The sequence below is a fragment of the Chinchilla lanigera genome, unplaced genomic scaffold (genome assembly GCF_000276665.1).
Source record: "Chinchilla lanigera isolate Chin_1 unplaced genomic scaffold, ChiLan1.0 scaffold00027, whole genome shotgun sequence".
Lineage (NCBI taxonomy): Eukaryota > Metazoa > Chordata > Mammalia > Rodentia > Chinchillidae > Chinchilla > Chinchilla lanigera.
Genome location: NW_004955428.1, coordinates 3,316,678 through 3,340,531, shown reverse-complemented (window position 1 = coordinate 3,340,531; position 23,854 = coordinate 3,316,678). Strand labels below are relative to the sequence as shown.

General features: G+C 39.0%; 1 protein-coding gene across 1 annotated transcript in view; it reads right to left on the bottom strand.

The window, feature by feature from the left end:
• The window catches only part of Mgat4d (MGAT4 family, member D), a 36,915-nt gene that overhangs the window by 12,414 nt on the left and 647 nt on the right, over positions 1 to 23,854 (bottom strand). Inside the window, exons 3-8 of the mRNA XM_005386841.2 lie at positions 23,464 to 23,560; positions 12,024 to 12,182; positions 9,319 to 9,456; positions 7,365 to 7,498; positions 4,299 to 4,345; positions 1,411 to 1,521 (exon numbers count right to left, since the gene is read on the bottom strand). Coding sequence (XP_005386898.2) covers positions 1,411 to 1,521; positions 4,299 to 4,345; positions 7,365 to 7,498; positions 9,319 to 9,456; positions 12,024 to 12,182; positions 23,464 to 23,560 — 686 coding nt within the window. The remainder of the gene's footprint in view (positions 1 to 1,410; positions 1,522 to 4,298; positions 4,346 to 7,364; positions 7,499 to 9,318; positions 9,457 to 12,023; positions 12,183 to 23,463; positions 23,561 to 23,854) is intronic.

Here is a 23,854-nt window from a genome sequence, read left to right as displayed (position 1 = left end):
AGATGCTAGAGGTATAAAGGGATAAGGAAGAAAAAGATCTAGGATGACTTCCAGCTCTCTGATTGCAAAGCCTGAGAATAATGTAACTAATTAAAAGCAAAACAAAAGCTAAACAATAACCCCTAGATGCTGACATAGCACATTTTATTTTATTTTATTTTATTTTATTTTATTGAGAAAGGATCTCACTCTGTAGCTCAGGCTAGCCTTAAACTCACTCTCTAGTTCACTCTGGCCTCAAACTGTCTGTGATCCCCATGTCTCAGCCTCCCAAGTGCTGGATTAGAAGGGTTTGCCACCACACGTAGCACAACTTGTAAGTTTAAAACAAAAATAAAGCTAATAGGTTCCTTGGGATAAGACCTTTTTCTAACTTCTAATGTGACTTCCTTCTGTTTTGAGGAACCAAATTCTTGTATTTTTTAATAGCTAATGCATTTATTACTCAAAAATATAATCTTTCACATATGTATAGAGCTTTTAATTTCTCAAGATTCCTTCATAATTGTCATATTTTATTCTCATAATTACTCTTTATAAATTTGTATATGACATATTACATATATGAAGTATTTCACCAAATATATCAGGAACTTGAAGAGGCTATGGAAAAAGGGTAAATTAATACACATAGCACAACCAGCAAAGAGGAAAACTGGGACTAGAATCCAGGTGGAATGACTTATAAACCCCTTTTTTGTGTCTTTCTAATAATTTGTTAGCAACATAGCACAGTCAGTAGCGTGCAGATAAATGTGGAACAGCTGATTCAGGGTTTGGGAGATGAACAACCTGATGTTAACTGTTGCCCATTTCCATGTGTAAATCCTCCTATATCCTGACTTCATGCTACTGCTCAGTTACTGGACACAGAGCTGGAAAGTGATGTACACAGGCAGCGCTGCAGGCCAGGGGGAGCTGGCTCCCGCACACCCTGCATTTGTGCTAATATCTATCAGACGCTGGACCCGGGAGCTCATCAGACGAAGTTAGCTATTTAGAGTGCTTGTGACGGCTTTGCTTTAGAACGTCCCCCAGAGGCCTCCTGTATTCCGAGGTGGGGCTTCTAGAGTGTGATTGGATCTGGGTCCTGCTCTCACCAGTGCTTTGATCCGCTTACGGATGTGTGGCTGAACGTGCTCTCAGGAGTGGGACTCGGTCAGGAGGGGCGGTCCCTGGAGGCTGCCTTGGAAGGCAGCATCTCCTTCTCCCACCGTGCCCTGGCCACCATGACGTGAGCGGCTCTTCTCCACCAGGCCCTCCCCACGCTGACTCTGCCTGGCCACCAGCTGACTGTTGACTACACTGTGAGCCAGTATAAACCTCTCCTCCTTCAGGGCTTGGTGTTGGACACTGAGTCTGAGCGAGGAGAAGGTAACTAAGGCAGTGCCTTTCTCTAACGTGTCATACCGCTTGGTTCGTTGTGAGTCATCAGCTGGTTCCTCATATAATATGCTTGGATAGAAAAAGTCAGGCACTGAAATAACTTCTAAGGATCCAGACTTCACTTGTCGTTTGAATCTGTAAATAGAAGTACATGCACACTTTTAGTGAATATTTAATTTAGCAAAACAACATACTGAAATACAATTTCTTGATGAATTTCCACGTAATACTGTGATTTGAATTATTTCACATGTTGACATGACTTGTGATGGTTGATACATTGTGTCAACTTGAGAAGTTTAGAAGTTTAATTAAGTGACTCAGCAGGGAGCCAGGGTCCTGATTTTGAAAACATCCTCATCCTGCGCAAGAGGAGGGCATGGAGATTGTGTGAGTGCTACACCGCCCTAGGGAGTGGTAGCCTGCTTGCAATATAAGGGAGAGAGAGAGGCTTGCTCTTCCCCTCTTGTGCTCTTGCTGCTTTTGCTGTCTTCTGCCGCTTTGGAGAGTTGGCCCTGTGCCATGCCACCCTGCCTTGGAGCCAGCTGATTATGGACTGAAACCTCTCCAAACTGTGAGCTAAATAAATCTTTCCTTCCTTAATTTGGGGTGTTGGGTATTTTGTCTCAGCAATGAGAGAAAAGTAAGTAAAACAGTACCAATATCATATAACTACTTTTTAGCTAAAGTAATTATGTTCCAAATTAATGGCAGACATATCAAAAAAAATCAACATTTAAAATAACTTCCATTTGTAAAAATTATAGGTACTTCTATTTTTTTACGTTTATACACAGAGGCATATGCTGACATTCAAGATACTGTAACTAATACAATATGATAATAGCTCCAAGAAAGCAATAGGATTGGATCTTTTTTAATGCATAAATTTGAATTTAATAAAAGTCCTTTTGAACATAGCAATGTGATTTCTGAAAGCAGATAACACAGTATACAAGGGTTACATCTCACACTCACTGACAACTCTTTGGAGAACTATCTATTTTTTAGCATCTTTATTTTTTAAAGAATACAGATAAAGCAACAAGGACATCACTAAAATACATAAAATATTGCTCACAAAAGCTGTAATATGAATCTTGTATCATCAAGATAAAGGATGGGAGATCAGATAGAACCTTAAATGATCTTCCTTTAGAGACATAATACAATTCTAAGAAGGATTTAAATTTAGGTATTATATTATTTATTAAAATGTTAACATCTTAAGGAAATATTATTTTTCATTGCCCAAAATAAAAAGCAGGGCAAAGCTTTATATACATGGCCTTAACATTGTACAAAACTGGCAGTTCCAACTACACTGTTCTGAGTACCTCAATTACAATTACAGTGTTAGTTAGATAACAACCTCCCCCACGATACTGTTCAGACTGTAGTTACCGTGGTGTATTAATCATGCAAAGTACAAACTTCACTTCTAATTCTTCAGTGCCCAAATCACTACAGAAAGAACAGGTGTGCATCAGTGACTAATCAAGATGCTTTTTTCAAAGTCAGTTGGCAACTGGTCACTGTGCCTGGGTTATCCACTTCACTTACAGACAGGAAAGCATGCAGTTGTGTTGTCTCAGGAGTCTCCTAACCATAAACAAACTCATGTGGCATTTAACAAAAGTGGGTGATTGAAAGAGGGAATCCACCGACATGAAAGTACAGAAAACAATAATGCCAGCAGGAATTCTGTAATGTGACTACAAGCCAGCTGCCCACAGGAATGTTGCCAGCTTCCACTGCGGGAGACCCCAGACCCACAACAAAGGGAAGCTGGCGAGGGTGAACCTATCATGGAGATCAATCAGGAAGGTGGTTGCCTTGAAAAGCAGGTCACAAAGAAGCAGTGCCGCTAAAGAAAGCTTTTCATTAAGGAAACTCAGAATACAGTATTTCATGACCCTGGAACTACAAATGATAAAATGTTTGGACCTGATTTGAACTCCGAAGTATTACAATTTGCCAAAGTAAGAACAGATGTTGGTTCTGTATTTGAGTTACATGACAACAAGAAGGTAAGCACTATTTAAACTATTCTTGATAAATTTCCTAAAAGAAATAAAGTGCTTTAATAATGATTTCAATACTTTAAAGTACGGACTACTCAGTCTACTCTTGTCTTTCTGAAGGTCTACTTACACATTTAAATTCAGCTCAATCTTGAAAACATTTTTCTTCCTTTTCTTTTGTGTATCAGGTGGTACTGAGGACTGAACTACATCCTTAGCCCTTTTAAATTTTGAGACAGGGTCTCACTAAGTTGCTAAATTCTCCAGGCTGAGCTTGATCTTACGATTCTCCTGCTTCACTCCCCAGAATGCTGAAACTGCAGGTGTGGGCAGTTACGCCTAGATGAGAATGTCCTTTTTCTATTGTCAAAAATAGTGAAATACTACTTCCCTGTATATTCTCAGATTGCCTTCCTCATAACACTTAATAATGACAGTCTCTACACTGTGATTTGTTTTTAATGAGTGATACTAGCCATTTGAGCAGAAGAATTTGGAAGGCTGAGTTCCTTCTACAGCATCTTGCTTGATAAATAACTGTTGATTTATCAGAATGTGCTCTGACTGGTTACAGCACTTGTACCTCATGCAGTAGGGAATAGTGTTCTGAATGCCATTTAGCAGTTTCTGTCAGTGTCAGTAGATTTCATGAAGGATATGTATTTTAACAACAATAATCTATGAATTTTAATACATAGGTGATCTGCAAAATCCGAGAAATCCTTAGCTATACCTCATCCCAGCTTAGCATTAGCTAGCAGGTTGTTTCTGAACAGCTAGACTCGTTACAAAGAATATGATCATTAACAAATAATACTACTGTTGGCTAGAAGAAAGTAGAATAGAAAAATGAATGACTAACTTTATAATTTATCACACAGTACTTACCTTTGTTTAACCATGTCAACAACTGATTTTACATAATCTTCATTACTCTAAAAAATCAGGAAAAATTTAATGAAAGTAAGCATGAGCCATAGTTTCATTATTCAAACATTTTTGCTATATGTAAATCTATCTGTGGAATGTTAGTGTCCTCATATTTTCTAGTGTTTTCATTTTTTATAAGGGATTTTAAAAAACATGTATTTAAAAATGTGACTTGAATACACAAAATATTTCTTCATTGTCCCCTTTGCCACAATATGAAAAATTGCTATCCGTTTTTACGCTTAAATATTAGTATGCAGAATCTTCTATATCTAAAAGTGTTTTTGCTCTAAAAATGGTCTTCTTAGAAGGATTTAAATCAAAGGACTACTCTTTTGGAAAATGTCTTCATCTTCTTAGTGTTATGTGACAACAAGTTTACTTTAAAATTGTACCACAATTTTGTGACAGTATTGCTCAGCTTGCTTCCTAAATTTTCTTCTGTCCTAAACTCTGTGGACTTGATCTTTGAACATCGAACAGTGTGCTAGATTAGACCACAAACTCATTTGTTAAAAGCGTCTGATGTTTGATCCCCTTGGGAGTCTTTATAAAAAGTAACTGATGCCATTTACAAGATGTGGCCAAGAACCCTTAAACGTTTCCAATATAAAATTCTGAAAATATTTTTTAAAACGACAGTTCTATTATTAAACCTGAGCACTCCAAAAGGCATCTCTGACTATATATAATCAGGTTGTTTAAAAACATCAGACATACTACAGCCAAGTCTGTTACAGTACCTAAAATTCTTAAGATAACCATAAATTGAATCAACACTGAAAGATATTAGTTTAAATACCGCTGAAGTCTGTATTACAGCCTTCTCTATTGCACTTGTAAGTTGGTTCCCAATATTGTGTTCGTCTAAACATTTTAAACAGATGTGCATTGTGCAAAAAGCAAACAAATAAAGACTATGAAATACAGAAATATGTCAAAACATTTTGGAGATTATATATCTGCTTCCAATATACGAAATGAAACTGAGATGAACTACAATAAATGTTCAATCTTTTGTTTACATTTTTCTAGTAGTTCTTCCATTGAAAAATTTTGTTTATAGAGCTTTCCTTTTCTGCATTCAAATACATCTTTATCATAAGAAATTCAAGTGATAAAGAAAGAATAACTATGACTCCTCTGATTCCCAGCATTCAGAGGTAAGCATTACTTATATTTTGGAGACCATTATTTTAATGCTATGGTTTAGATCTTGAAAGTCTCCCAAAGGCCATGTAGTCAAGAGCTGGTCCCCAGCCTTAGGTCATTGGGGACATGCTTTTGAAGGGGACATTGAGACCCTCCCCCCCGGCTGTTTCCCAGCTGCCATGAGTTGAGCTGCTTTCCTCTACTCTGTCCTTCCTCATGGTATTTCTGCCTTGCCTCAGGTCTAAAAAGCAATGAGCTAACCCTCCATAGCCAGAAACCTCCAAAACTATCAACAAAAGTAAATTTTTCCTCCTTTAAGTTGTTTATCTTCAGTGTTTTGTCACAGAGACAGAAAGCTAATACTCTAGTTTGTACATTCTTTTTGCTTTATATATTTCTTATTTATGTAATTTTCTTCTCATTTTACAGAGAATACATTATGTTAAATGTGATGTTTTATAACTTTTTTACATTCAGCAACATGATGTGGATGTGATTTTATATCAGTGTGTGGAGATACTCTTTCCTTTTAACATCTACAGAGTATTGTATTAGAGATCTAAAATATTTAGTGAGCCTCTTATTAATAGATATTTTGGATTTTTTCCCAATATTATCCTGTCATTAAGCAATACTGCACTGAAATGATTATTTGTTGTATCATTTTCAGTTCAAGCACTTTAAGTATATTAGCTAATCTCTTCTCTGAAGACTACTGTGATAGAGATGGTATTCTCATCATTTAACAGACAAGGAAAGTAGGCACAGAGAACTTAAATAAGTTGCTCAGCTTTACAAGCCAGGAAGTGTAGAAGCTGAAATTGAACCGTGGCAATCCAGATGCAGAGTCTGTGGTTTCAACTATTATTCTATACTGTCATATTTTTATTGTGATTAAACACTGGCAAAATTATCCACTAAGGATAAGTTCCCTGAATTTGGATTTCTGGGATAAAAGATATACACATTTTAAATATGACACAAGTCAAATTCCCTACAAAAAGTCTTATGGTACATACATATACATAGTACTGTATATACATAGTACTGTATTACTTTTACTCAAATTTTCAAATTCTACAGTGATTGCCATAATGTCATTAGGGGTAAAATAGAAATCTTTGAAGCCATGAGAGAAATAAATTTGAATCTTTAATTACTGGGCAAATTACTTAACTTTCTTTAAGCTCTTGTTCCTTCATCTGTAAGATCAGGACGTTGATACCTACTTTATAGGGATGTAGCACAGATTGTAAATCATGTCTAGAAAAATTTTCCACAATCTCTAAGGCATAAGGAGTCCTTCAATTAATGGTAATTATTGTGGCTTAATATAAATTATTTCTGGATACATACACCAACTTTTAAAAATATTATTATTAGTAGGCCTTGAACTTACTAGGGAGCCTAGGCTGGCCTTGAACTCACAGTGATCCTCTTATCTTGGTTTCCCAAATGCTGGAATTACAGGCATGTGCCAGCACACCCTGCAACATTTACCAATATTTTATTGGACTAATATTTTATTGGACATCTTATTACCATAGCATCAACTTTAGTGTTCTTGTGTGTAAATACAATTTCTGTATCCTATAGAATGTAGGAATGCTATATTAGAGGTAATTCAAGTTTAGCAAAATTATCCCTCCCACATTAAACCATTTTGTTTTCTTTGTAGATTTACATATTTAATTCTTCCTCAGTGGTGTCAAAAAGTATTATATATATTGTCTGCAACCCCAAACAGGCACGTGTGGATTCCATTTTTTAAAAAAAGTTAGAATAAAAATATAAAACGATAAAGTGATCCCCACTGAGGAAGGGAATTTGGAAACGGTAGGAAGAGAAGAACTTCTTATCTTGCATACGTACATCTGCAACAGAAACAATCACTACGGAATCCTCCTCTTCCTGAGGCGTAACCCTGGTGACAATGGAGTTCAGTGTTTGCTTCAGGTAAGTGTGATTTCCTCTGCTGACGGTGGGAATACCTACTGCAAAGGAAACTGCAGACACAGGAGGATGGAAGTGTCATCTCAAGGCACAAATCAAAACAACAGCATTAATTCTGTGCTTCTTTCTATGCTTGGGTTAGTCTTATGCTTATAAAAAGTGTCTGAAACTGCATTATAGAAGTAATCCTAACTACATTATCAGGTCTTTCATTTTCTATAGGGACAGAAATTCTCATTTCCAGTGCATTATATTTTAATCGAAGTATTAAACATACCCCACAATGTTCTTACATTGGAAGGTTTTGGTGCGATGAAAATTAAATCAAGCACTTGTCATAGTTTTCACTTAACTTGACAGCACTGTCACACAATCCTCTACCGTTCTTCTTGAAGAGACACTGGAACTTCAAGCAGTGAAAACGCTATGAGATGTTTTCATTAGTGCGAAAAATGTATGAAGTAATTTCTAAGTGGTCTGATGGGATGACTCCATGCCCCTAAGTGGCTTTTATTGTGCAACACAAAGTGAAGCACTGAGGAAAACCATCCCCACGCTATCCTGGAGTACTGCAGCAAGATTTCATCAAGCAATTCCCCCATATGCAATCATGGCGGCCCCAGTTCCTGGTGGTGTGAGAGGAGGGAAGAACACAGCCTCGCTACCCTCAATTTCCCCACATTGAAAGTGAGAACGGCCACGTGAGTTACTCAGAAAATCATCTTCCTAAAAAGCAGTAAGAAAAGTAAAAAACAGATTGATGAGATAGTTATTTTAGGGCCATTTCTCAGCAAACTGAGAAATGTTTATTTAAAGGAAGAGATTGAACTTTGGAAATAGCAGTTAAAATTAGTGTTTTGTTGATTACCATTGAATTTGAACGACTGGAGCCATTAGGATGGGTTTGGACTCAATGCATCCCTCCTGCCTCAGCAGGTGTTGGGATTACAGGTGTGTGCCACCACACCTGCTGCTTTGCTGGTTTATTGGTGCTCATTACATATTCCAAATATGAACCTCTTGCTTGTGATGTGTTGTAAAAATGTCATCCCCATTCTGGGTTCCCTTTCCAAATTGTGCCTCTTAGTGTACAGAAATTTTTAATTTTAATGTACTGAAGTTTAGTCACTGTTTCCTTCATAGTTCATCCTTTTGGGGTTCTTTTGAGAAATCTTTGCTTCTCTCTAAATTCTAAGGATATTCTCCTAGGTTATCTTCAAGACGGCCTATTATTTGCCTTTCAGTGTAGACCTACAGTGCACCTGAAATTGATCCTTACCTGTAGTGTAACATAGGAATCAAGTTTCAAGGGGTGGAATGCACTACCTTGGTACAATTCTTGGGATGGCTCCTGCTGCTATAGCATAAAATTCTGAGCCTTGGCCCAATGTCCTTGCTTCAAATTCCACTGTATTTTTTTTTTTTTTTCTGATTTTGTGTAACTGAGTTCATGCTTCAAGGATGAGCTTAAGCACTGCCTCTCTGTAAAACTTTTGCTGACCTGGGCCCCAAAACAGATGGGAAAATGGGAAAACAGCCAAGTACAAATAGCTTTTCAAAACCAAAGAGAAAAGATCTGTATTTAGCAGATGTTTAATGTATATTTGATTGATATTGATCTATTTTCAAAATATCTGTATTAAAATTGAATTTTAAATCAAATCACTAAATATTTATACGACTATTTTTTTCCTGCCAGACCAGAGAAGAGCATGGCTGCTGATATACATACCCTTCCTATCTTACGATATACGTAGCCTTCTTATACATAGCCAGATAGGCTGGTGGTGTCCTCTCAAACACTTTCAAACATAAAAGTTCACCCCCAAAATATCAAAATATCTTTCAATTTTCCCAGTCTAAGGTTTCTTACCACCTGTTTTTCCTTGGCTAATGATTACTTTAGGATAAACTCTTTTGACTTTCTTTAGATGAGGAAGAAAGAACTTAAAATCTTCAAATATATTAGATGCTGTTTCTCCCTCACTCACTGTATCTAGTTTCTCTTCATCTGAAAGAGAAAATAAATAAGGCCTCTGAATTTTTAGCCATAGGGATATTTTTCTCTCTGATACAAATTTTTAAATGAGGGATAATAAGTTAATCCACAGACTAATTTAGTATGAAAGAGAAATATATTCTTACATGTGAATTATCAAAATTATACTACAATAAAGTATATTCAAAGATTATTGATTCATATTTATTTTAAAAGCAATTTTAACTTAAGCCTAGCACCATGAGCTACACCACAGACCAACAGAGCTGTTAGTTCTAAGTGAAACATGCTATGGGAATAGTTTCTTTTCAATTCTGATAAATATCATTTCACTAAAGTTGGCATCCTTATAACCACTTTGTAGCCCCTTAACATTTAATGACTCTGTTTATACCCTTCATTAAATTTTTCTTAAACAATTTCAAAAGAGGAGAGATAAACAGAGAACTCATACTATTGAATTTTAATTTATTATATATAACTTAGTAATCAAAACAGCATGGTATTACATAAAAATAGGCAGTAGAACAGATGAGAATAAAGAAATTGATCCACACATGCATACACACATACACACACATACATGTGATATCCACACATCCACACATACATGCATGGTTGATTTCTGGCAAAGAGGAGAAAGTGATCAATCAATGCAGAAAAGACAGTTAATATCCTATTGCTGGAACACTTCAACATCAAAGTGAAAAAACTGAAGGTTGATCTGTACTACAGACCACTTATACAAATTAATGCAAAAATTTCCAAAATATAAATGTAAAACATGAAACTGTGAAGTTTTTTTAAAAAAAGAAAATCCTTATGTCCCTGGGCTAGGTAAAGAGGTCTTAGATACAACCTAACAATACATAAAAGAAAACTTGATCAGTTGGACTTCAAGAAAAGCAAAAGTGTTTGCACACTAAAGAAAGTCAAGAAAATAAAGCCAAATATGGTGGTGCACCTCTGCAAACCCAGCACTTGGGCGGCTGAGGCAGGAGGATTGCAAGTTCAAGTCTTGCCTGGGCAACTTAGTGCAACACTCTCTCAAAATTTTAAAAAGGGTGTAGGGACATAGCTGAGTGTGAAGGCTTTGGGGTGGTTCCATCCCCAGTACCAGAGGCAAAAAAGAAAAAGAAGAAAGCCAAGGTAAACCACAGACTGGAAGAAAATATTCCTAAATCATGTATCCACCTGGTATGCATCCAGGATAATATGTAGCACTCTCAAAATTCAACAGGGAAGTGAACCACTCATTTAAAAAATGGGAAAAAGATTTGAACAGATGTTTCCCAACTAAGATATCTGGATGGCAAATAAGCACATGAAAATGTTGAACATCACTAGTCACAGGGGGATTAATATTAAAACTGAGGTAGCATGACGCTGGAATGGCCATAGAACTGGAGTGATGGGAAATGTCATGCACTGCTGCAGAGGATGCCAAATGGTACGTCCACCCTGGAGAACAGCCCGGCAGGTTCTGAAACACAGACTCGACATATCCCACATCAATCCTCCTTCTAGTCGTAATCCTTAAAAAATTAAAACTTATTGTCATACAAAAAAAAACCCAACCCTGTAATGAATGCTTATAGCAATGTTGATTTGTAATTGCCCAAAACCAAAACAACTCAGATGTCCTTTAACTGGCAAAAGGATCAGCAAACTGTATCCATTGTACATCCATACAATAAAATGCAACTCAGCAAAAAAAAGAGGAAAAAAACTGTTCGCATAACAATTTGCATATATTTGTGCTAAGTGAAAGAAGCCAGTCCCACAGAGTGACACACCATATGACTGCATTTGTACGGCAGCCAGGAAATTGATCTGTGATTGCCAGAGGTTAAGCGTGGGCAAAGGATTGGACACAAGGCAGGAATGTTTATCCTGGAGTAATAATGAGCCACTGAAGCTTTATATTCAGGATGCTGCAGCTTTCACTTTGGCCACAGTGGCTATAGATAGGTGGGTGCACGACTGGAGAGATGGAAGGACCGTTGGAGCATGTGGTAAGTCCAACGTTGAGATGAAGCACGACGGTGGCCTGATTAGTGTCATGGAGATGGTGATGGAGAATGTGAACGACGTGTGAGGGAGCCAGGATGCGGACCGAGAGGGTTGCCTGTTGACTGACTGAAGAGAGGCAAGAGGGAAGAGGGGCAGAGGTGGTGCCCAGGTGCTGGCCGTATTTACAGGGTGAATGGTGTGGTGCAGTTCATAGACAGGAGACCACTGTCCAAGTAGAGAGAAGGAGAGTGCATCGGTAGGGGCTAGGGATTTAGCTCAGCGGCAAAGCGCCTGCCTGGCAAGCGCAAGGTCGTGAGTTCGGTTCCCGGTACCAGAGAAAAACCAAAAAAAAACAAAAAAAAGAAAAAAAAAAAAAAAGAAAGAGAGTGCATCGGTGATGTCTCTCACCTGATCTCCACAGCCTCACAGTAAGAGAATGAATGGTACCAGTTTAGTTATGGTCATGGAGGGGAAATGCCTAAAACTCAGAAGGCATTTAATCTAAGTCTCCAAAACACGAAACATAAGACAGAGAAGCTACCATATACAAAAGCAAAAACACAGACCTAAATTTCTTGACTGATTCTCTCTCTGCATAACTTCATACTGTAGCGCATTAAAGGCTTTTGTAAGCTCTTCACGAGTGCTTTTGCTCTTATTTTGTAAATGTAGTATATTTTCCTTAAACTCCAAAATATGGTTCTTACAATTAGTTAATTGATTACCTGCAAAGAAGAAAACAAAGATATATATTTATACGTGCAGCAATTGTATGACATAATTTTCTGTGATTTAAAAATGTAAAATATGTATGTCAGTGTGGACATAGATAACAAAGAATATATACCTGTGTATCTGTATATCATACAGTGCCTTTAGGAGGTGTGACCAAAGATGTAGTCAGTGCTGCTGCCAAGGGCCATCCAATGGAAAGGCAGGCCCATAAAAACATCACAGTGATTCCTCATCCACCTTATCCATCAGATCTGGTACCAGTTTAGGTACCACGTGACTTCTGCATCTTCCCCAAAGTCAAAATGACCACGAAGGGTAAATGTTTTGGACTGATTCAGATCATTGAGGCAGCTATGACAGGACATCTAAAGACAGGGAAGAGGACTTCCAGAACTACTTCAGAAAGCAGTGAGAATGATGGGATAAGTGTGTTCAAAGAAAAGGGCAGTGTGTTAAGGAGGATTAATGGCCATGTCTTTTACTGTAATAACTTAAATTTAAACATTCACCATATTTTTGATCAGACCTTATCTCAAGAGTAGCTATTGCTGATATGAGAATATAGATAAATGGGGTTTCAGTTAGTAGAGAAAGCACAGAAATTCCCAATGATGTGGGTGGAACAAAAGATGAATACAGGGCTTGGGTGGCAATAAATTTAGATGGATTTTTTTACAGCTAAGATCCTACGTGAAACTGCACAAACAATAATGACTTGTTTAGATTCCGTACTGACTATTTTTCTTTCATCTGCCTTGCAGCAGCAAGGGCACACATGTGGACAGCTGAGGGCAGAGGCTGGGGGAAACCATTCCTCAGCTCAGACCCTCTTGAGATCTCAGAGCACACTCAGAAAAATAGCAGCAGACTTCTTGTGGCAAACCCAGCCCTATACCATCTGCTTTTGGGTTCTGCTCCGGCCTCATGTCCTGCTCTCCCTGTCTCCTTGAGGGAGACCAGCTCCAGCCACACAGGCCTCCTAGCTGAGCAGATCCTCTCCCGCCATGGGGTGCTGGCTCCAGCAGCATTCTCCATGCAAAGTGCTCCCCGTCAGGTTCCCTGTGGCTACAATTCCTGAGCAGCATTCGGCTTTCTACTGCATCAGAACTGCCTCAGATAAGCACACCCTGCCATGCTATGCAAACTATCTTCTGCTTCTTTTTTTTTTTTTTTTTAAGTCACTAATCACTATCCGACTTCTTATTAAATTGTGTCCATCTTCAGAGGTCTCAAGAATGCAAGCTTGAGAATAGCATGAATTTTGAAGTTGTTTTGGTTTTGTTTTTGCAGTGCTAAGGATTGAGCTCAGGCCCTGGAACATGCTATGCAACTGATCTATCATGAGCTACATCACTAACCCTTTTCAAAAAATACTTTCGTTTTGGGAAAAGATCTCACTAAGTTACCTTGGCTGAATTTGGAACTTGCAGTCTGTCTGGCTCAGCCTCCTGAATAGCTGAGATTACAGATGTGCACCGCCAAGCCTGTTTGTTTTGTTTTTCCTATTAAATTCAATGTCTACAAGAGTGACCAGCCTACAGGTCTTACACAAATATATACTGAATGAATGAAATGAATAGGCTGGTTTTAGTGACTTCTTAAAACGGAATCGTGCTTTAATCAAGAGAAATGAAGTTGATAAATGTTGAATATTCATATAGTAGATACATTTGAGGATGCTTACAAACTTTAGAGGTGGATGTGCTGGTACAAATAATAACTATGTGATTAGGATTTTCCAGACAATATTTTCTTCGCAAAATGGACCATATGCTTGGAGTTGATGTGTCGTGGGTGAGGCAACATGTCTGGCTTTCCACCAAGCAGGACAGTCCCTGAAGGCCCAATTTGATGAACACTAAGAGAAAGCGTTTTCTGTGGGGGAAGCAGCATTTACAGAAGCAGCCGTGCAGCAATGTTAAAAGACATCATCTCTAATCTTGGATCTGCTTCTTGTACATTCTTCTGTGATAAATCAAAGGGTCAATATTTTATTTAAAATATTTATATTGCAGTAGCTGTGCATTCGATTAGGTATTTATTGAGAGCAACATGTTAGAGGGCCACTTCCTAGAGGTTTGAAATAAGCAATCATTAGATGCTTTGAGTCAACTGAACATCTTTGTAATAAAATCATGAAAATGAACACTGATTCATATGTGTAAAGGGCCAGCATGACGTCTGCCCGTATAAAAAAGTTCCAGGTGAGATTCTAAGTACCACCGAGCCCTGTTTCTCACAGCAGGGGTCCAAACACTGCTGTCCTATAGAAATAAAACATAAGCCTCATTTGTAATTTTAAATTTGCAGGTAGCCACGTTTTTAAAAGGTAAAAAGGAATCAGTGAAGGTGATTTTAAATGACAACCTTTTAAAACCCAATAAATCCTAAATGTTATCTGATATCGAAATAATCAGTGGGACATATTACATTGCTTTCTTGTATTAAGTAATCTAAATCCTATGGCTTTTATACTTAACAGCACATCTCAATTCAGATGCTGAATTGTAATGTTTACAATGAAAGGTCGTCTCACCGGGAGAGGAAAGTTTCATGCTGGAGAAATAGTTTGCATTGCCTCAGTTATTAAGTATAAATCTGAACTACTTAAAATCACTCTGAGGTAAGCATTCAGGCCCCTAGCTGCAGTAATGGTTTGAGCTTTTGTCAACCACGTGGCTGACGCTACTATACTGGACCATGCAAATCTCTGGTATATCAGCTCTCAGCTCCCTAGAAATGCAGTGTCTCAGGGCGCTCTTCCCAAACTGACTGAATCAGAATGTGCACCTTCGGTAATGTTCCCAGTTGATGGGTGTGCACATTAAAATTTGAGAAGCACTGCTGCAGACCTCTTTAATTGTTGTATCTTTATGATCATTGATATTAGCCTTTACTGTCTATCGCTGTAGTATTATAATTGCTTCTTCATTGGTCTTTCATCTCCAATTCATGATTAATCTCCTGGAAACACTGCTTTGGGCCTCTAAAAGGTCCCCTGAACAAATACTGAGCAAAGCACAGACTCTTTGCGCCAGTACACAAGGCCAAAAACAAGGTGGCCATGCCTTCCTCCACTGGCTTTCTTCACTCAGTAAACACCTCAGGTGGGCTGACACTGTCATTCCATCTCCCTTTGACTGCTTATTGTGTTTCCCTTACTGTACCAGGTTACAGGAAAACAAAGGAATGAAGCCAGGTTTCTACTCTAAATCAGCTGGTCATCAGGGTATAAGGGACGAGTGGCAAGGAACATATATTTAAACAAGTAATATAACTCTTACAATAGTTACCCTCCCAGAGCCATAGGCCAGGCAGGCAGGAGTGATTAAGGAGGAAGAAGGAGTAGGTGAGGGAGGTAGAAAGGTTTCAGAGAAGAGGGAATATTTGAGAAGCTGAAGAAGGTATAGAACTTCACTAAACTATAAATAAGTTAAAGAGCAAAATAAAAGATAAATAATAGGAAACAAAGACATAGATCTTTTGCAAATGGGAAGAGGACCCAGAGATGGAGAGAGTGGGAAAGAGGGAGAGAGAGTAGGGGAGAAGGGGACATAAAAGAACTAAGATGTGTTATGTACACATACCAACTCCCCACAATGAATATAATTATGTCTTGTAAACATGTACTAATAAAAATAAAAATTAAAAAAAAGAATTTTGCCATACAGAAAAAGGCAAGGAAGGACACTCCAGACTAAGGATACAGTACCACCAGTAGCCTTGAAAGGTACAACCTCCAATGACCTAAAGACCTCCCAATAGGCCCCACCCCTTAGACATTTCACTGCCTCCCAACAGCAATACTATGGGGACTACGCCTGTGTTTAGGGGGATATTCAGCATCCAAACTACAGGAGGCAGTAGGAGATGAAGCTAAAAAGCAGAATACACACAATTACTCACCTCCAGGTATGCTTTGCAATAATCAAATCAGAGTATGCACCAATCCCTTTAAATTCCCTAAGGGCCCGTTATACATTAGATTTTTTGTTTGTTTGTTTTGTTTTTGCAGCAGTGGGGATCGAACCTGAGGCCTTTGCACTGAACTACACCCTTAATCCTTTATTTTTTATTTTGAGACAGGGTCTTGCTAAATTGCCCAGGGTGGGCTCAAACTTGTAATCTTCCTGCTTCATCCCCCCACCCCTGAGTGCTGGGATCACAAACACACAGCATTATGCCCTGGCTTGCATTAGGTTTTATTGTGAAATATATTAGACATGAGAATAAGTACATAAAACAGATTAAAGGAGAGAAATAGAAATGAGTATCCATGAACTTACTGAGTCTTAGAAAACCCACCTATGTTCCTCCCAGATCACATTCTCCTTCCTCCCTACTCTCAGATGAGAATTTTGAATTTTATATTAATTATCCATTGCGTCCCTTTATAGTTCTAACATTTTGCAAGTGGACTTACACTTGGCTTAAGACATCAATTAAAAGAAAATATAGGCATTCTATACTTGCTTCTTTTCCTCACTTTATGCTTTTGAGACTCATCCATAACTGATGAGTCAATCTATAGTTCATTCATTGTAACTACTATAGAAATTTCACTGTACCACAACACATTTATCTCTCCTCTCATTGTTGAACAATATTATAAGAACATTCACGTGCCAAGAATATCCTGGTATTTGTGTCCTGGTAAACATATTTAAGAGTTCCCCTTGTGATAGGGAGTGATGGCAAACCTTTTAGAGCTTTTCAGTGATACAAACAGCCCACTATGGCATGCATTCCTTAAATTCGCCACCACTGCCCTAAGATATATGTGGTGGTAGGCATGTTATTTAAAATACATAACAACCTGTATAGTATATGTATTAATCCATAAGATCAGAAGTTGGGCTATAAATCATTAGTAAGATGGTACATTAATTCAACCTTGACTAGTATATAGTGGAATTGCTAAGACACATAAAGTGTGTAATAGAAATGATCAAATGTATAGCTCTTCAAGAGAAGTTTGTGTTGGTTCCTAATACTTAATATCTTCTCTAAATCTCTAAATTCCTGATTTAAAAACATCAGAATGATATGAAATAGAAGCACTTTCTTGATAGTTATTCTAGGTTTATTCAAGATTTATGTTACATTTTGATTTAGAGTCTACTTTACTGGTGTTAATACACTTACATCTACTGTCTTGTGGTTCAGATTGTGAGTGTATATTTTTTCATATATTTTCTTCCAATATTTATCTTCATAACTCAAATGGTCCTTGTAAGCATCAAGCTTTTTTGTTTTATATTCAGCCAGAAAATATTTTAATTTTACTTTGGAGCATTTAATATAATTAGTGATATAGTTATATGTTATTTTTCTATTACTTTAGTGGTTAGTTCACAAATTTCAACAGAAATTCTTAACTTATTACAATCTAAGACAAATTCTTACTTTCTCACCTTTTTTTGCACTAGGGATTGAACCTAGAGCCCTCACACTGAGCTACATCCTCAGCTACCACCACTCACCTTTTTAATTTTGAGAGACCACCTCCAGTTGCCAAGTTGCTCAAACTAAGCTCAAACTTGAGATTCTCCTTCTTTAGCCTCCAAGAGTGCTAGGATTATATTTTCATTTCTTGACATTGCTAAAACTTAAAACATTTACCACCTCCTCACACACACACCTTTCCTTGTGACTGTTGGCATACAGTGTTGTTCTACATATATTTTCAATTTCACCAGGCAGTGCCTTGAATAGCCCACATACAGACCCCGCATTCTGTTGATTTAGGGCTGCACTTGGGTACTCCTCTCCTCTCCAGGTCTGCTCCATGGAAGGTAATAGCAATGTGCATTGTTGGCAACAAGGCCAGACACATTAGTTATATTTATACAATACTCCATTTGTATGGCACGAGGTGTTTCCTGTCCACCAAAAGAACAGAAATTCCAAAAAATAAAGTGTGGGTGCTCCAGAATGAGACCTTTCTTCACTAATTCATGGGAGGAGGTGCATTCCTACCCTGAAAATTGCAGAACCACTGGACCTACAAGGAGTCTCATGCAGCCAGATGTAGAGGGTCAGGAGAGAAGGAGAGGAGCTGCTAAGCCCAGGCTAGACATCTGTGAAGTGGTCCCCAGGAGCACAGCTTCTAGTAGCAAAATGCTAGAGTTTGCTATGGCCAAGCAAATAATGCATGAGAACCACAATGAGGCGCCTATGAGGCAAAAGACTCTTAGCAGTTAGAGCACCTGGCAAGGCCAGAAGGAGACAGTTTATGCATATGGCAGAGGTCGATGGCTCACACTAGGAAATGGGTAGCAGGGAGACCCAGGAGGCCCTCAGAAGCAGCCACAAATCACCCCACTAGAGAGCCAGTGCTGGATGTCTGCCACACAGAAACATCTTCAGAGAAAGAGAAGCCACCACGCTGCTATTTCAGTCACAAGGGGAAAGGTAAGGAGAATGGGTGCAGCAGACTGCATTTTTCAAAGATAGCTAAACAACATCCTCCCCTTCATCTGCTGTTCTGCGGTGCGATCTCCCCTGTCATCTGTCAGCAGGTACCATCAATTACTTCCCTTCTTGAATCTGGGTACACCTGTGACTACCAGGACCAATAAAATGCAGCAGAAGGAATACGGTATCACTGAGGATGTAGCAGCACTAGCTGTATGTGCCAGCTGCAGGTTTGCTGTCAAAGATGCTTCCAAAGTAGGCAGCTAGCACAAGACTAAGGCCTCCAGGAAACACTCTCAAAGGAGGGAGTCTGGGACTTGCTATCAGTCTGACTTATGCTTAAAGTCAGCAATCACCCCTGGGAATGAGATAGTGTAAGTCTGTGATATGTAATACACATGCACAGCAGTGGCCTGAATCATTGTCCATGGCTGACTGGGATGAAGCACCTCAAGAAGCAAAGCCTTGGACACAAGGGGCTGCTGTGGTCACCAGTGATACAGGAATGATGACCTCTGTTGGAGACCTCTATGAAGTGGCTCTGAGCAGGATTTAATATTAACCAATTGGCTTTTCATGTTTATGTGTGAGGTTGCCCAAGGGCCAGGTCTCTTGTTTGGTGATGGACAGCAGACTCATGGTAAATGAATCTCTGAGTCACTGGTCCCCACTGAGGCCTCTATTGGCCTGTGAAGGTGGAATGCCTTGAAGGACAAGATAAAGCCCCAGCTGAGGACATCTGGCTCCAACCCCAATTATCTATAAGGAGACTGTAGCTGCAAGTAAAGGCCTTCCTGGAGATAACATAGTTCTCCTAAATTAACATAATGTATTACTTGGAGAAGTCCTTAAAGGGATTCCCAAGTTCTGCCCAGATTCTTACATTTTCTTCAATATTCCCCCGCTTTATTTGATAACATAAGAAATATGGGCTGCCTAGAGAAGTTCTTGGTCTTAACCCAGATAATCATGAATTCTGTGAGGGGTTTGGATCTTCCTGGAGCCCTGAAATCATTTCAGTTGTCTCATTTACTAAAGCCTTCACTTTCCACTCATTTGAGAGATGGTGGGCCTGATCAGTTCACAATAACTAGGGGACAAGGATTGTTAGATGGCTTTTTATTACTGCACTGGAGAACTTACTCTCTCTCTGTTACACTTTTCTCCCCTGAAATCTCTTCTTGGCTTAGTTCTTTCACTTTCCTAGTTTTCCCTTGATGGTGGAATACTAGAATTCCCCAAGTCTTACTGCTTGGTGTTTTCCATCTACCCTGTAGTTAATCTCACCTATTCCATGGCCTTAGCTATTGCATGGTGATCTTTTCCAATTAATCTTGCCAGTCCTGGTCCAGTCTGACATATCCAGTGACTATTCAATTCTTCCTCCAGGCTCTCTAATGGGTATTTCATGTATAACGTTAACACTGATTTTCCCACCAACATCTGCTGCTTTCCAAGCCTTTCCATTTCAGCAAGTGGTAACTCCATTTCTTAGGCATTTAAATCAGTTGTGTTAGTTCTCTGTCATTGTGACAAGATGCTTGAGAAAAACAACTTAAAGGTGGAAAGGTTTATTTCCTCTCATGGTTTCAGAGGCTTCAGTCCCTGATCAGCTGCTCTCTAGCTTTTAGGTCTGTGCAAGGCAGAATATCACAGTGGAAAGGCATAGCAGAGGATGAGAAAGGAAAGAACCACTCTGCTATAAACCTGTCAATGGGACTCATCAATAGTTACCCCGTGATGAGACCAGCCCACTCACGATCCAGTCACCTTCCAAAACCATCAGCTGGAAACCAAACCCTTGGCATGTGGACCCTGGGTGGCATTTTAGATCCAAACTGTAATACTAGCGGTTCTCAAACATCAACAGTCACAACTGGAGCAGGTATGTGGCTACTGGCATCTACTGGACAGAGCTGAGAGAGCCTGTGAATATTCCGCAATATATAGGATGTCCCCTCTTAAATCCCCAAAAAGAATTATCCAGTGCAAAATGTCAATAATGCTAAGGTTGAGAAACCAAAACTTCCTAGAGCATTGTCTTTCTTTTTCTTTCTTTCTTTCTTTCTTTCTTTCTTTCTTTCTTTCTTTCTTTCTTTCTTTCTTTCTTTCTTTTTCTTTTTCCTTTTTCTTCCTTTCCTTCTTTCTTTTTTCTTTCTCTCTTTTTCTTCTTTCCTTCCTTTCTTTCCTTCCTTCTTTCCTTTTCTCTTTTCTCACAGCCCAAATTGAATAATCATTTAAATATACACATACAATCATGCCACTCCTTTACACAAAACTTTGCAATGGCTTCTTATTTAGAGTAAAACTTATAGTCCTACTGTGGTCTCACAAGTAAATGAAATCCAAACTAACTCAGGGCCTTTGCACATGTTTTTCCCTTTGTCTGGAAGATTTCCTCCCAAATATTCACACAAATGCTTCCTCACTTCATTCAGAAATCTGCTCAAATATAACTTCCATGGAGAATCCTTCTCTGACAACAAAATCAAAATACATTGGTTCCTTGGTAACTGTGGTGGACTCCACTGATGGTCAACTTGTAACACCCAGCTGAACTGAACCAGTGTGGTGCTAGGTGTGGGATGCTCACCTGTGGATTGTTGCTGGCAGCATGAGAGGCAGAACTGGAGAGGAAGAAGTTTAGAAGTTGTTGGGAGCTGTTGGTTTTCCTGGGGCTGCTGTTAATTCTCTTGGAGGACCTTGTCATGCTGGCTTTTCTGATGAACTTGGCCACTCTCATGGTCGAAGGAACTTGGGACCTCTGTGTTGCTAAGAATGGCTACAGTTCACTTTGGGGGAGCTCTGGTCTTCACTTTGAGCATGGCTTTCTCGCTCCAGAAGGGAAGACTGTGCATTATTCAGTCTCATGCAGAAGCTTGGTTTGCTGGCTTTCCTGATTAAGATCAGCTGTTCTCATCACTGGAGGAGCTCCAGACCTGTCACTGAGGATGGCTGTGGTACCTTTTGGGGGAGCTCTGGTTTTTACTTTGAGCATCACTTCCTGGCTCTACTGCAGATCCCTCAGCCTGCTAGCACAGGTCCTTCATCCTTCTGCACAGACTTTCTAGATTCCACCACTCACCTTTGAGCCTTCCCAGAGCAGAACCGTGAAACAGACCCGCATGAGGCATTGTTGTGGGCTCTTGGCCTCCATTTGGACTCATGGGGGGACATTGTTATGAGCTCTAGGTCTTCAGCTGGACTCATGCATGACCTTACTGTGGATCAAGGCCCTCAGGTGGATTCTTTGGTCTTTATTTTGTGGACATATTTCCTGTACTCTTTTTGTATATGACTTTTTGGGCAACTATTATAAAATAATCTTATAAGTGATGTGTCCTGTATGGTGTTGTTTCCCCTTGTAAAGCCCAAACTACAACAGTAACCTTCATTAATTAGTTCCAGGAAGGCCAAACACTACCAAAAACAGTATCAAATAAATTGTTTTGGCTGGAAAGGGTAGTGAGTCACAAGGCAATTGACACCAACAAGTTCTTTCTTGTGCACAGAGTATCAAACACACGACAAATACCGGGACAAAATATGGAGTCAAAATGCATTGAGTACCAAGTGTGACGAGTTTCAAAGCAACTGAGTACCAAAGCATAACTTCAGTACTTTCCTTCCTGTCCCTGCCTACACCTGACATCAGACAGTAATCGTATTTCATGCATGTGCATTTCCCCCAGCCGTAACATAAGATCCAGGAAAGGGATGTGGTTATTGTTGTTAACCTAGTGCCTATAATATGAGTAGGTACTTAGTAAATTCAGTCATTTACTCATGTACCTGATCACTCATTTTTTCAACAAACATTTACCATGCCTATTAGATGTTGCACAATCTTCCAGATGCTAGGGACGAAGCAGTGAGCAAAACAGTCAAAAAGAGAAAAAAAAAAAAAGAGCTTGTCTTCACAGAGTTTAGATATTTGTTAAAAAATTAATGAATTATTAATATGTTGAACTTATAGAAAATTAAAACTCTGATTTATTTGCTATTGTAGGAGTGTTTCGTTCTCAGAAATATACCATTTTAGGAACTTGTACCTATGAATGATGGGAATCTAAACCCTTTGAGAAAGTAAACTTTTTGGTTATAACCAGAAAAAAGATCAAAGTGTTTATATGAATCTGTCAGACCTTGTAAAAAGATTAACTATATTAAAATGTCCTCAAAGGCTATCATTCTAAATTGCCTTCCAACATTACTTGCTTTCTGGTTACAGGAAACCATTTATTTTTGTTATAAATATTCTCATTGTTCTAAGATAAAAACATTTTAATAGTCTTCTTTAGAGAAAATGAAGAAGGGGGAAAGGGTATAAAATGAAAGACTAGAAGTCTTATAATGTAGTTTCTAGTATTTCAGTGAGATAGAATTGGACATTTTCATGTACATGATGACAAAATGTAGTACTGACTAAAGGACTTAATATGAAGCCACCTTCAAACTCAAACTTTAACACTACTGCTGAGATTACCTGGTTTACTCCTAACTCATAGACGTGTTTGGGGGGACAATGAGAATTTAACCTAAAGCAACCTGGATTAGTAACTCCCAGTGTTCTTAAATCTCAAAAAGCTCAAATATATGAACTATCAATGTCACAGTTTAAAAAAAAGTTTAAAAAGTACGGCGAGAAGCTGGGGATATAGCTCAGGGGCACAGCGCCTGCCTGGCAAGCACAAGGTCCTGAGTTCCATTTCCAGTACAAAAATCAACATAAAACAACAACATCAAAAGTCACAGAATGGACAACCAGGGTGAAAGATAAGTAAGATACCTAGTTAGAAGTGAGTTTCAGGTTAACAAAAAATACGTTTTTAGAGCAATTACGTCCCACGCAACTTTTTATACGAAAAATTTCACCGTGTATCTGAGATTCAAATTTAACCGGGCAACTTTCATTTCTGGTCGCTAGACTGACACTCCCTTCGACGATAACCTAAAATGTTGGTGTATTCCAAGCGGTCGGTCCCAAAGGCTCGCGCGTGGTTCATTTGAGAAGGTTCAGGGGCCGGACCAGGGCCGAGTCGCCTCTTTTCAGGCAGGCAGGTAATACTCAGAAGCGCCCCAAACCTAAGCAGCCCTGGCGGGAGGAAAGGGGTGTGCGCTGCGGGAGGCGCGTTTTGAGCCAGACGTCCGCGCGTTTCTGGAAGCGATCGAGAAGGGAGCAGGGGCTGGGGATTTAGCTCAGCGGCACAGCGGCTGCCTGGCAAGCGCGAGGTCGTGAGTTCGA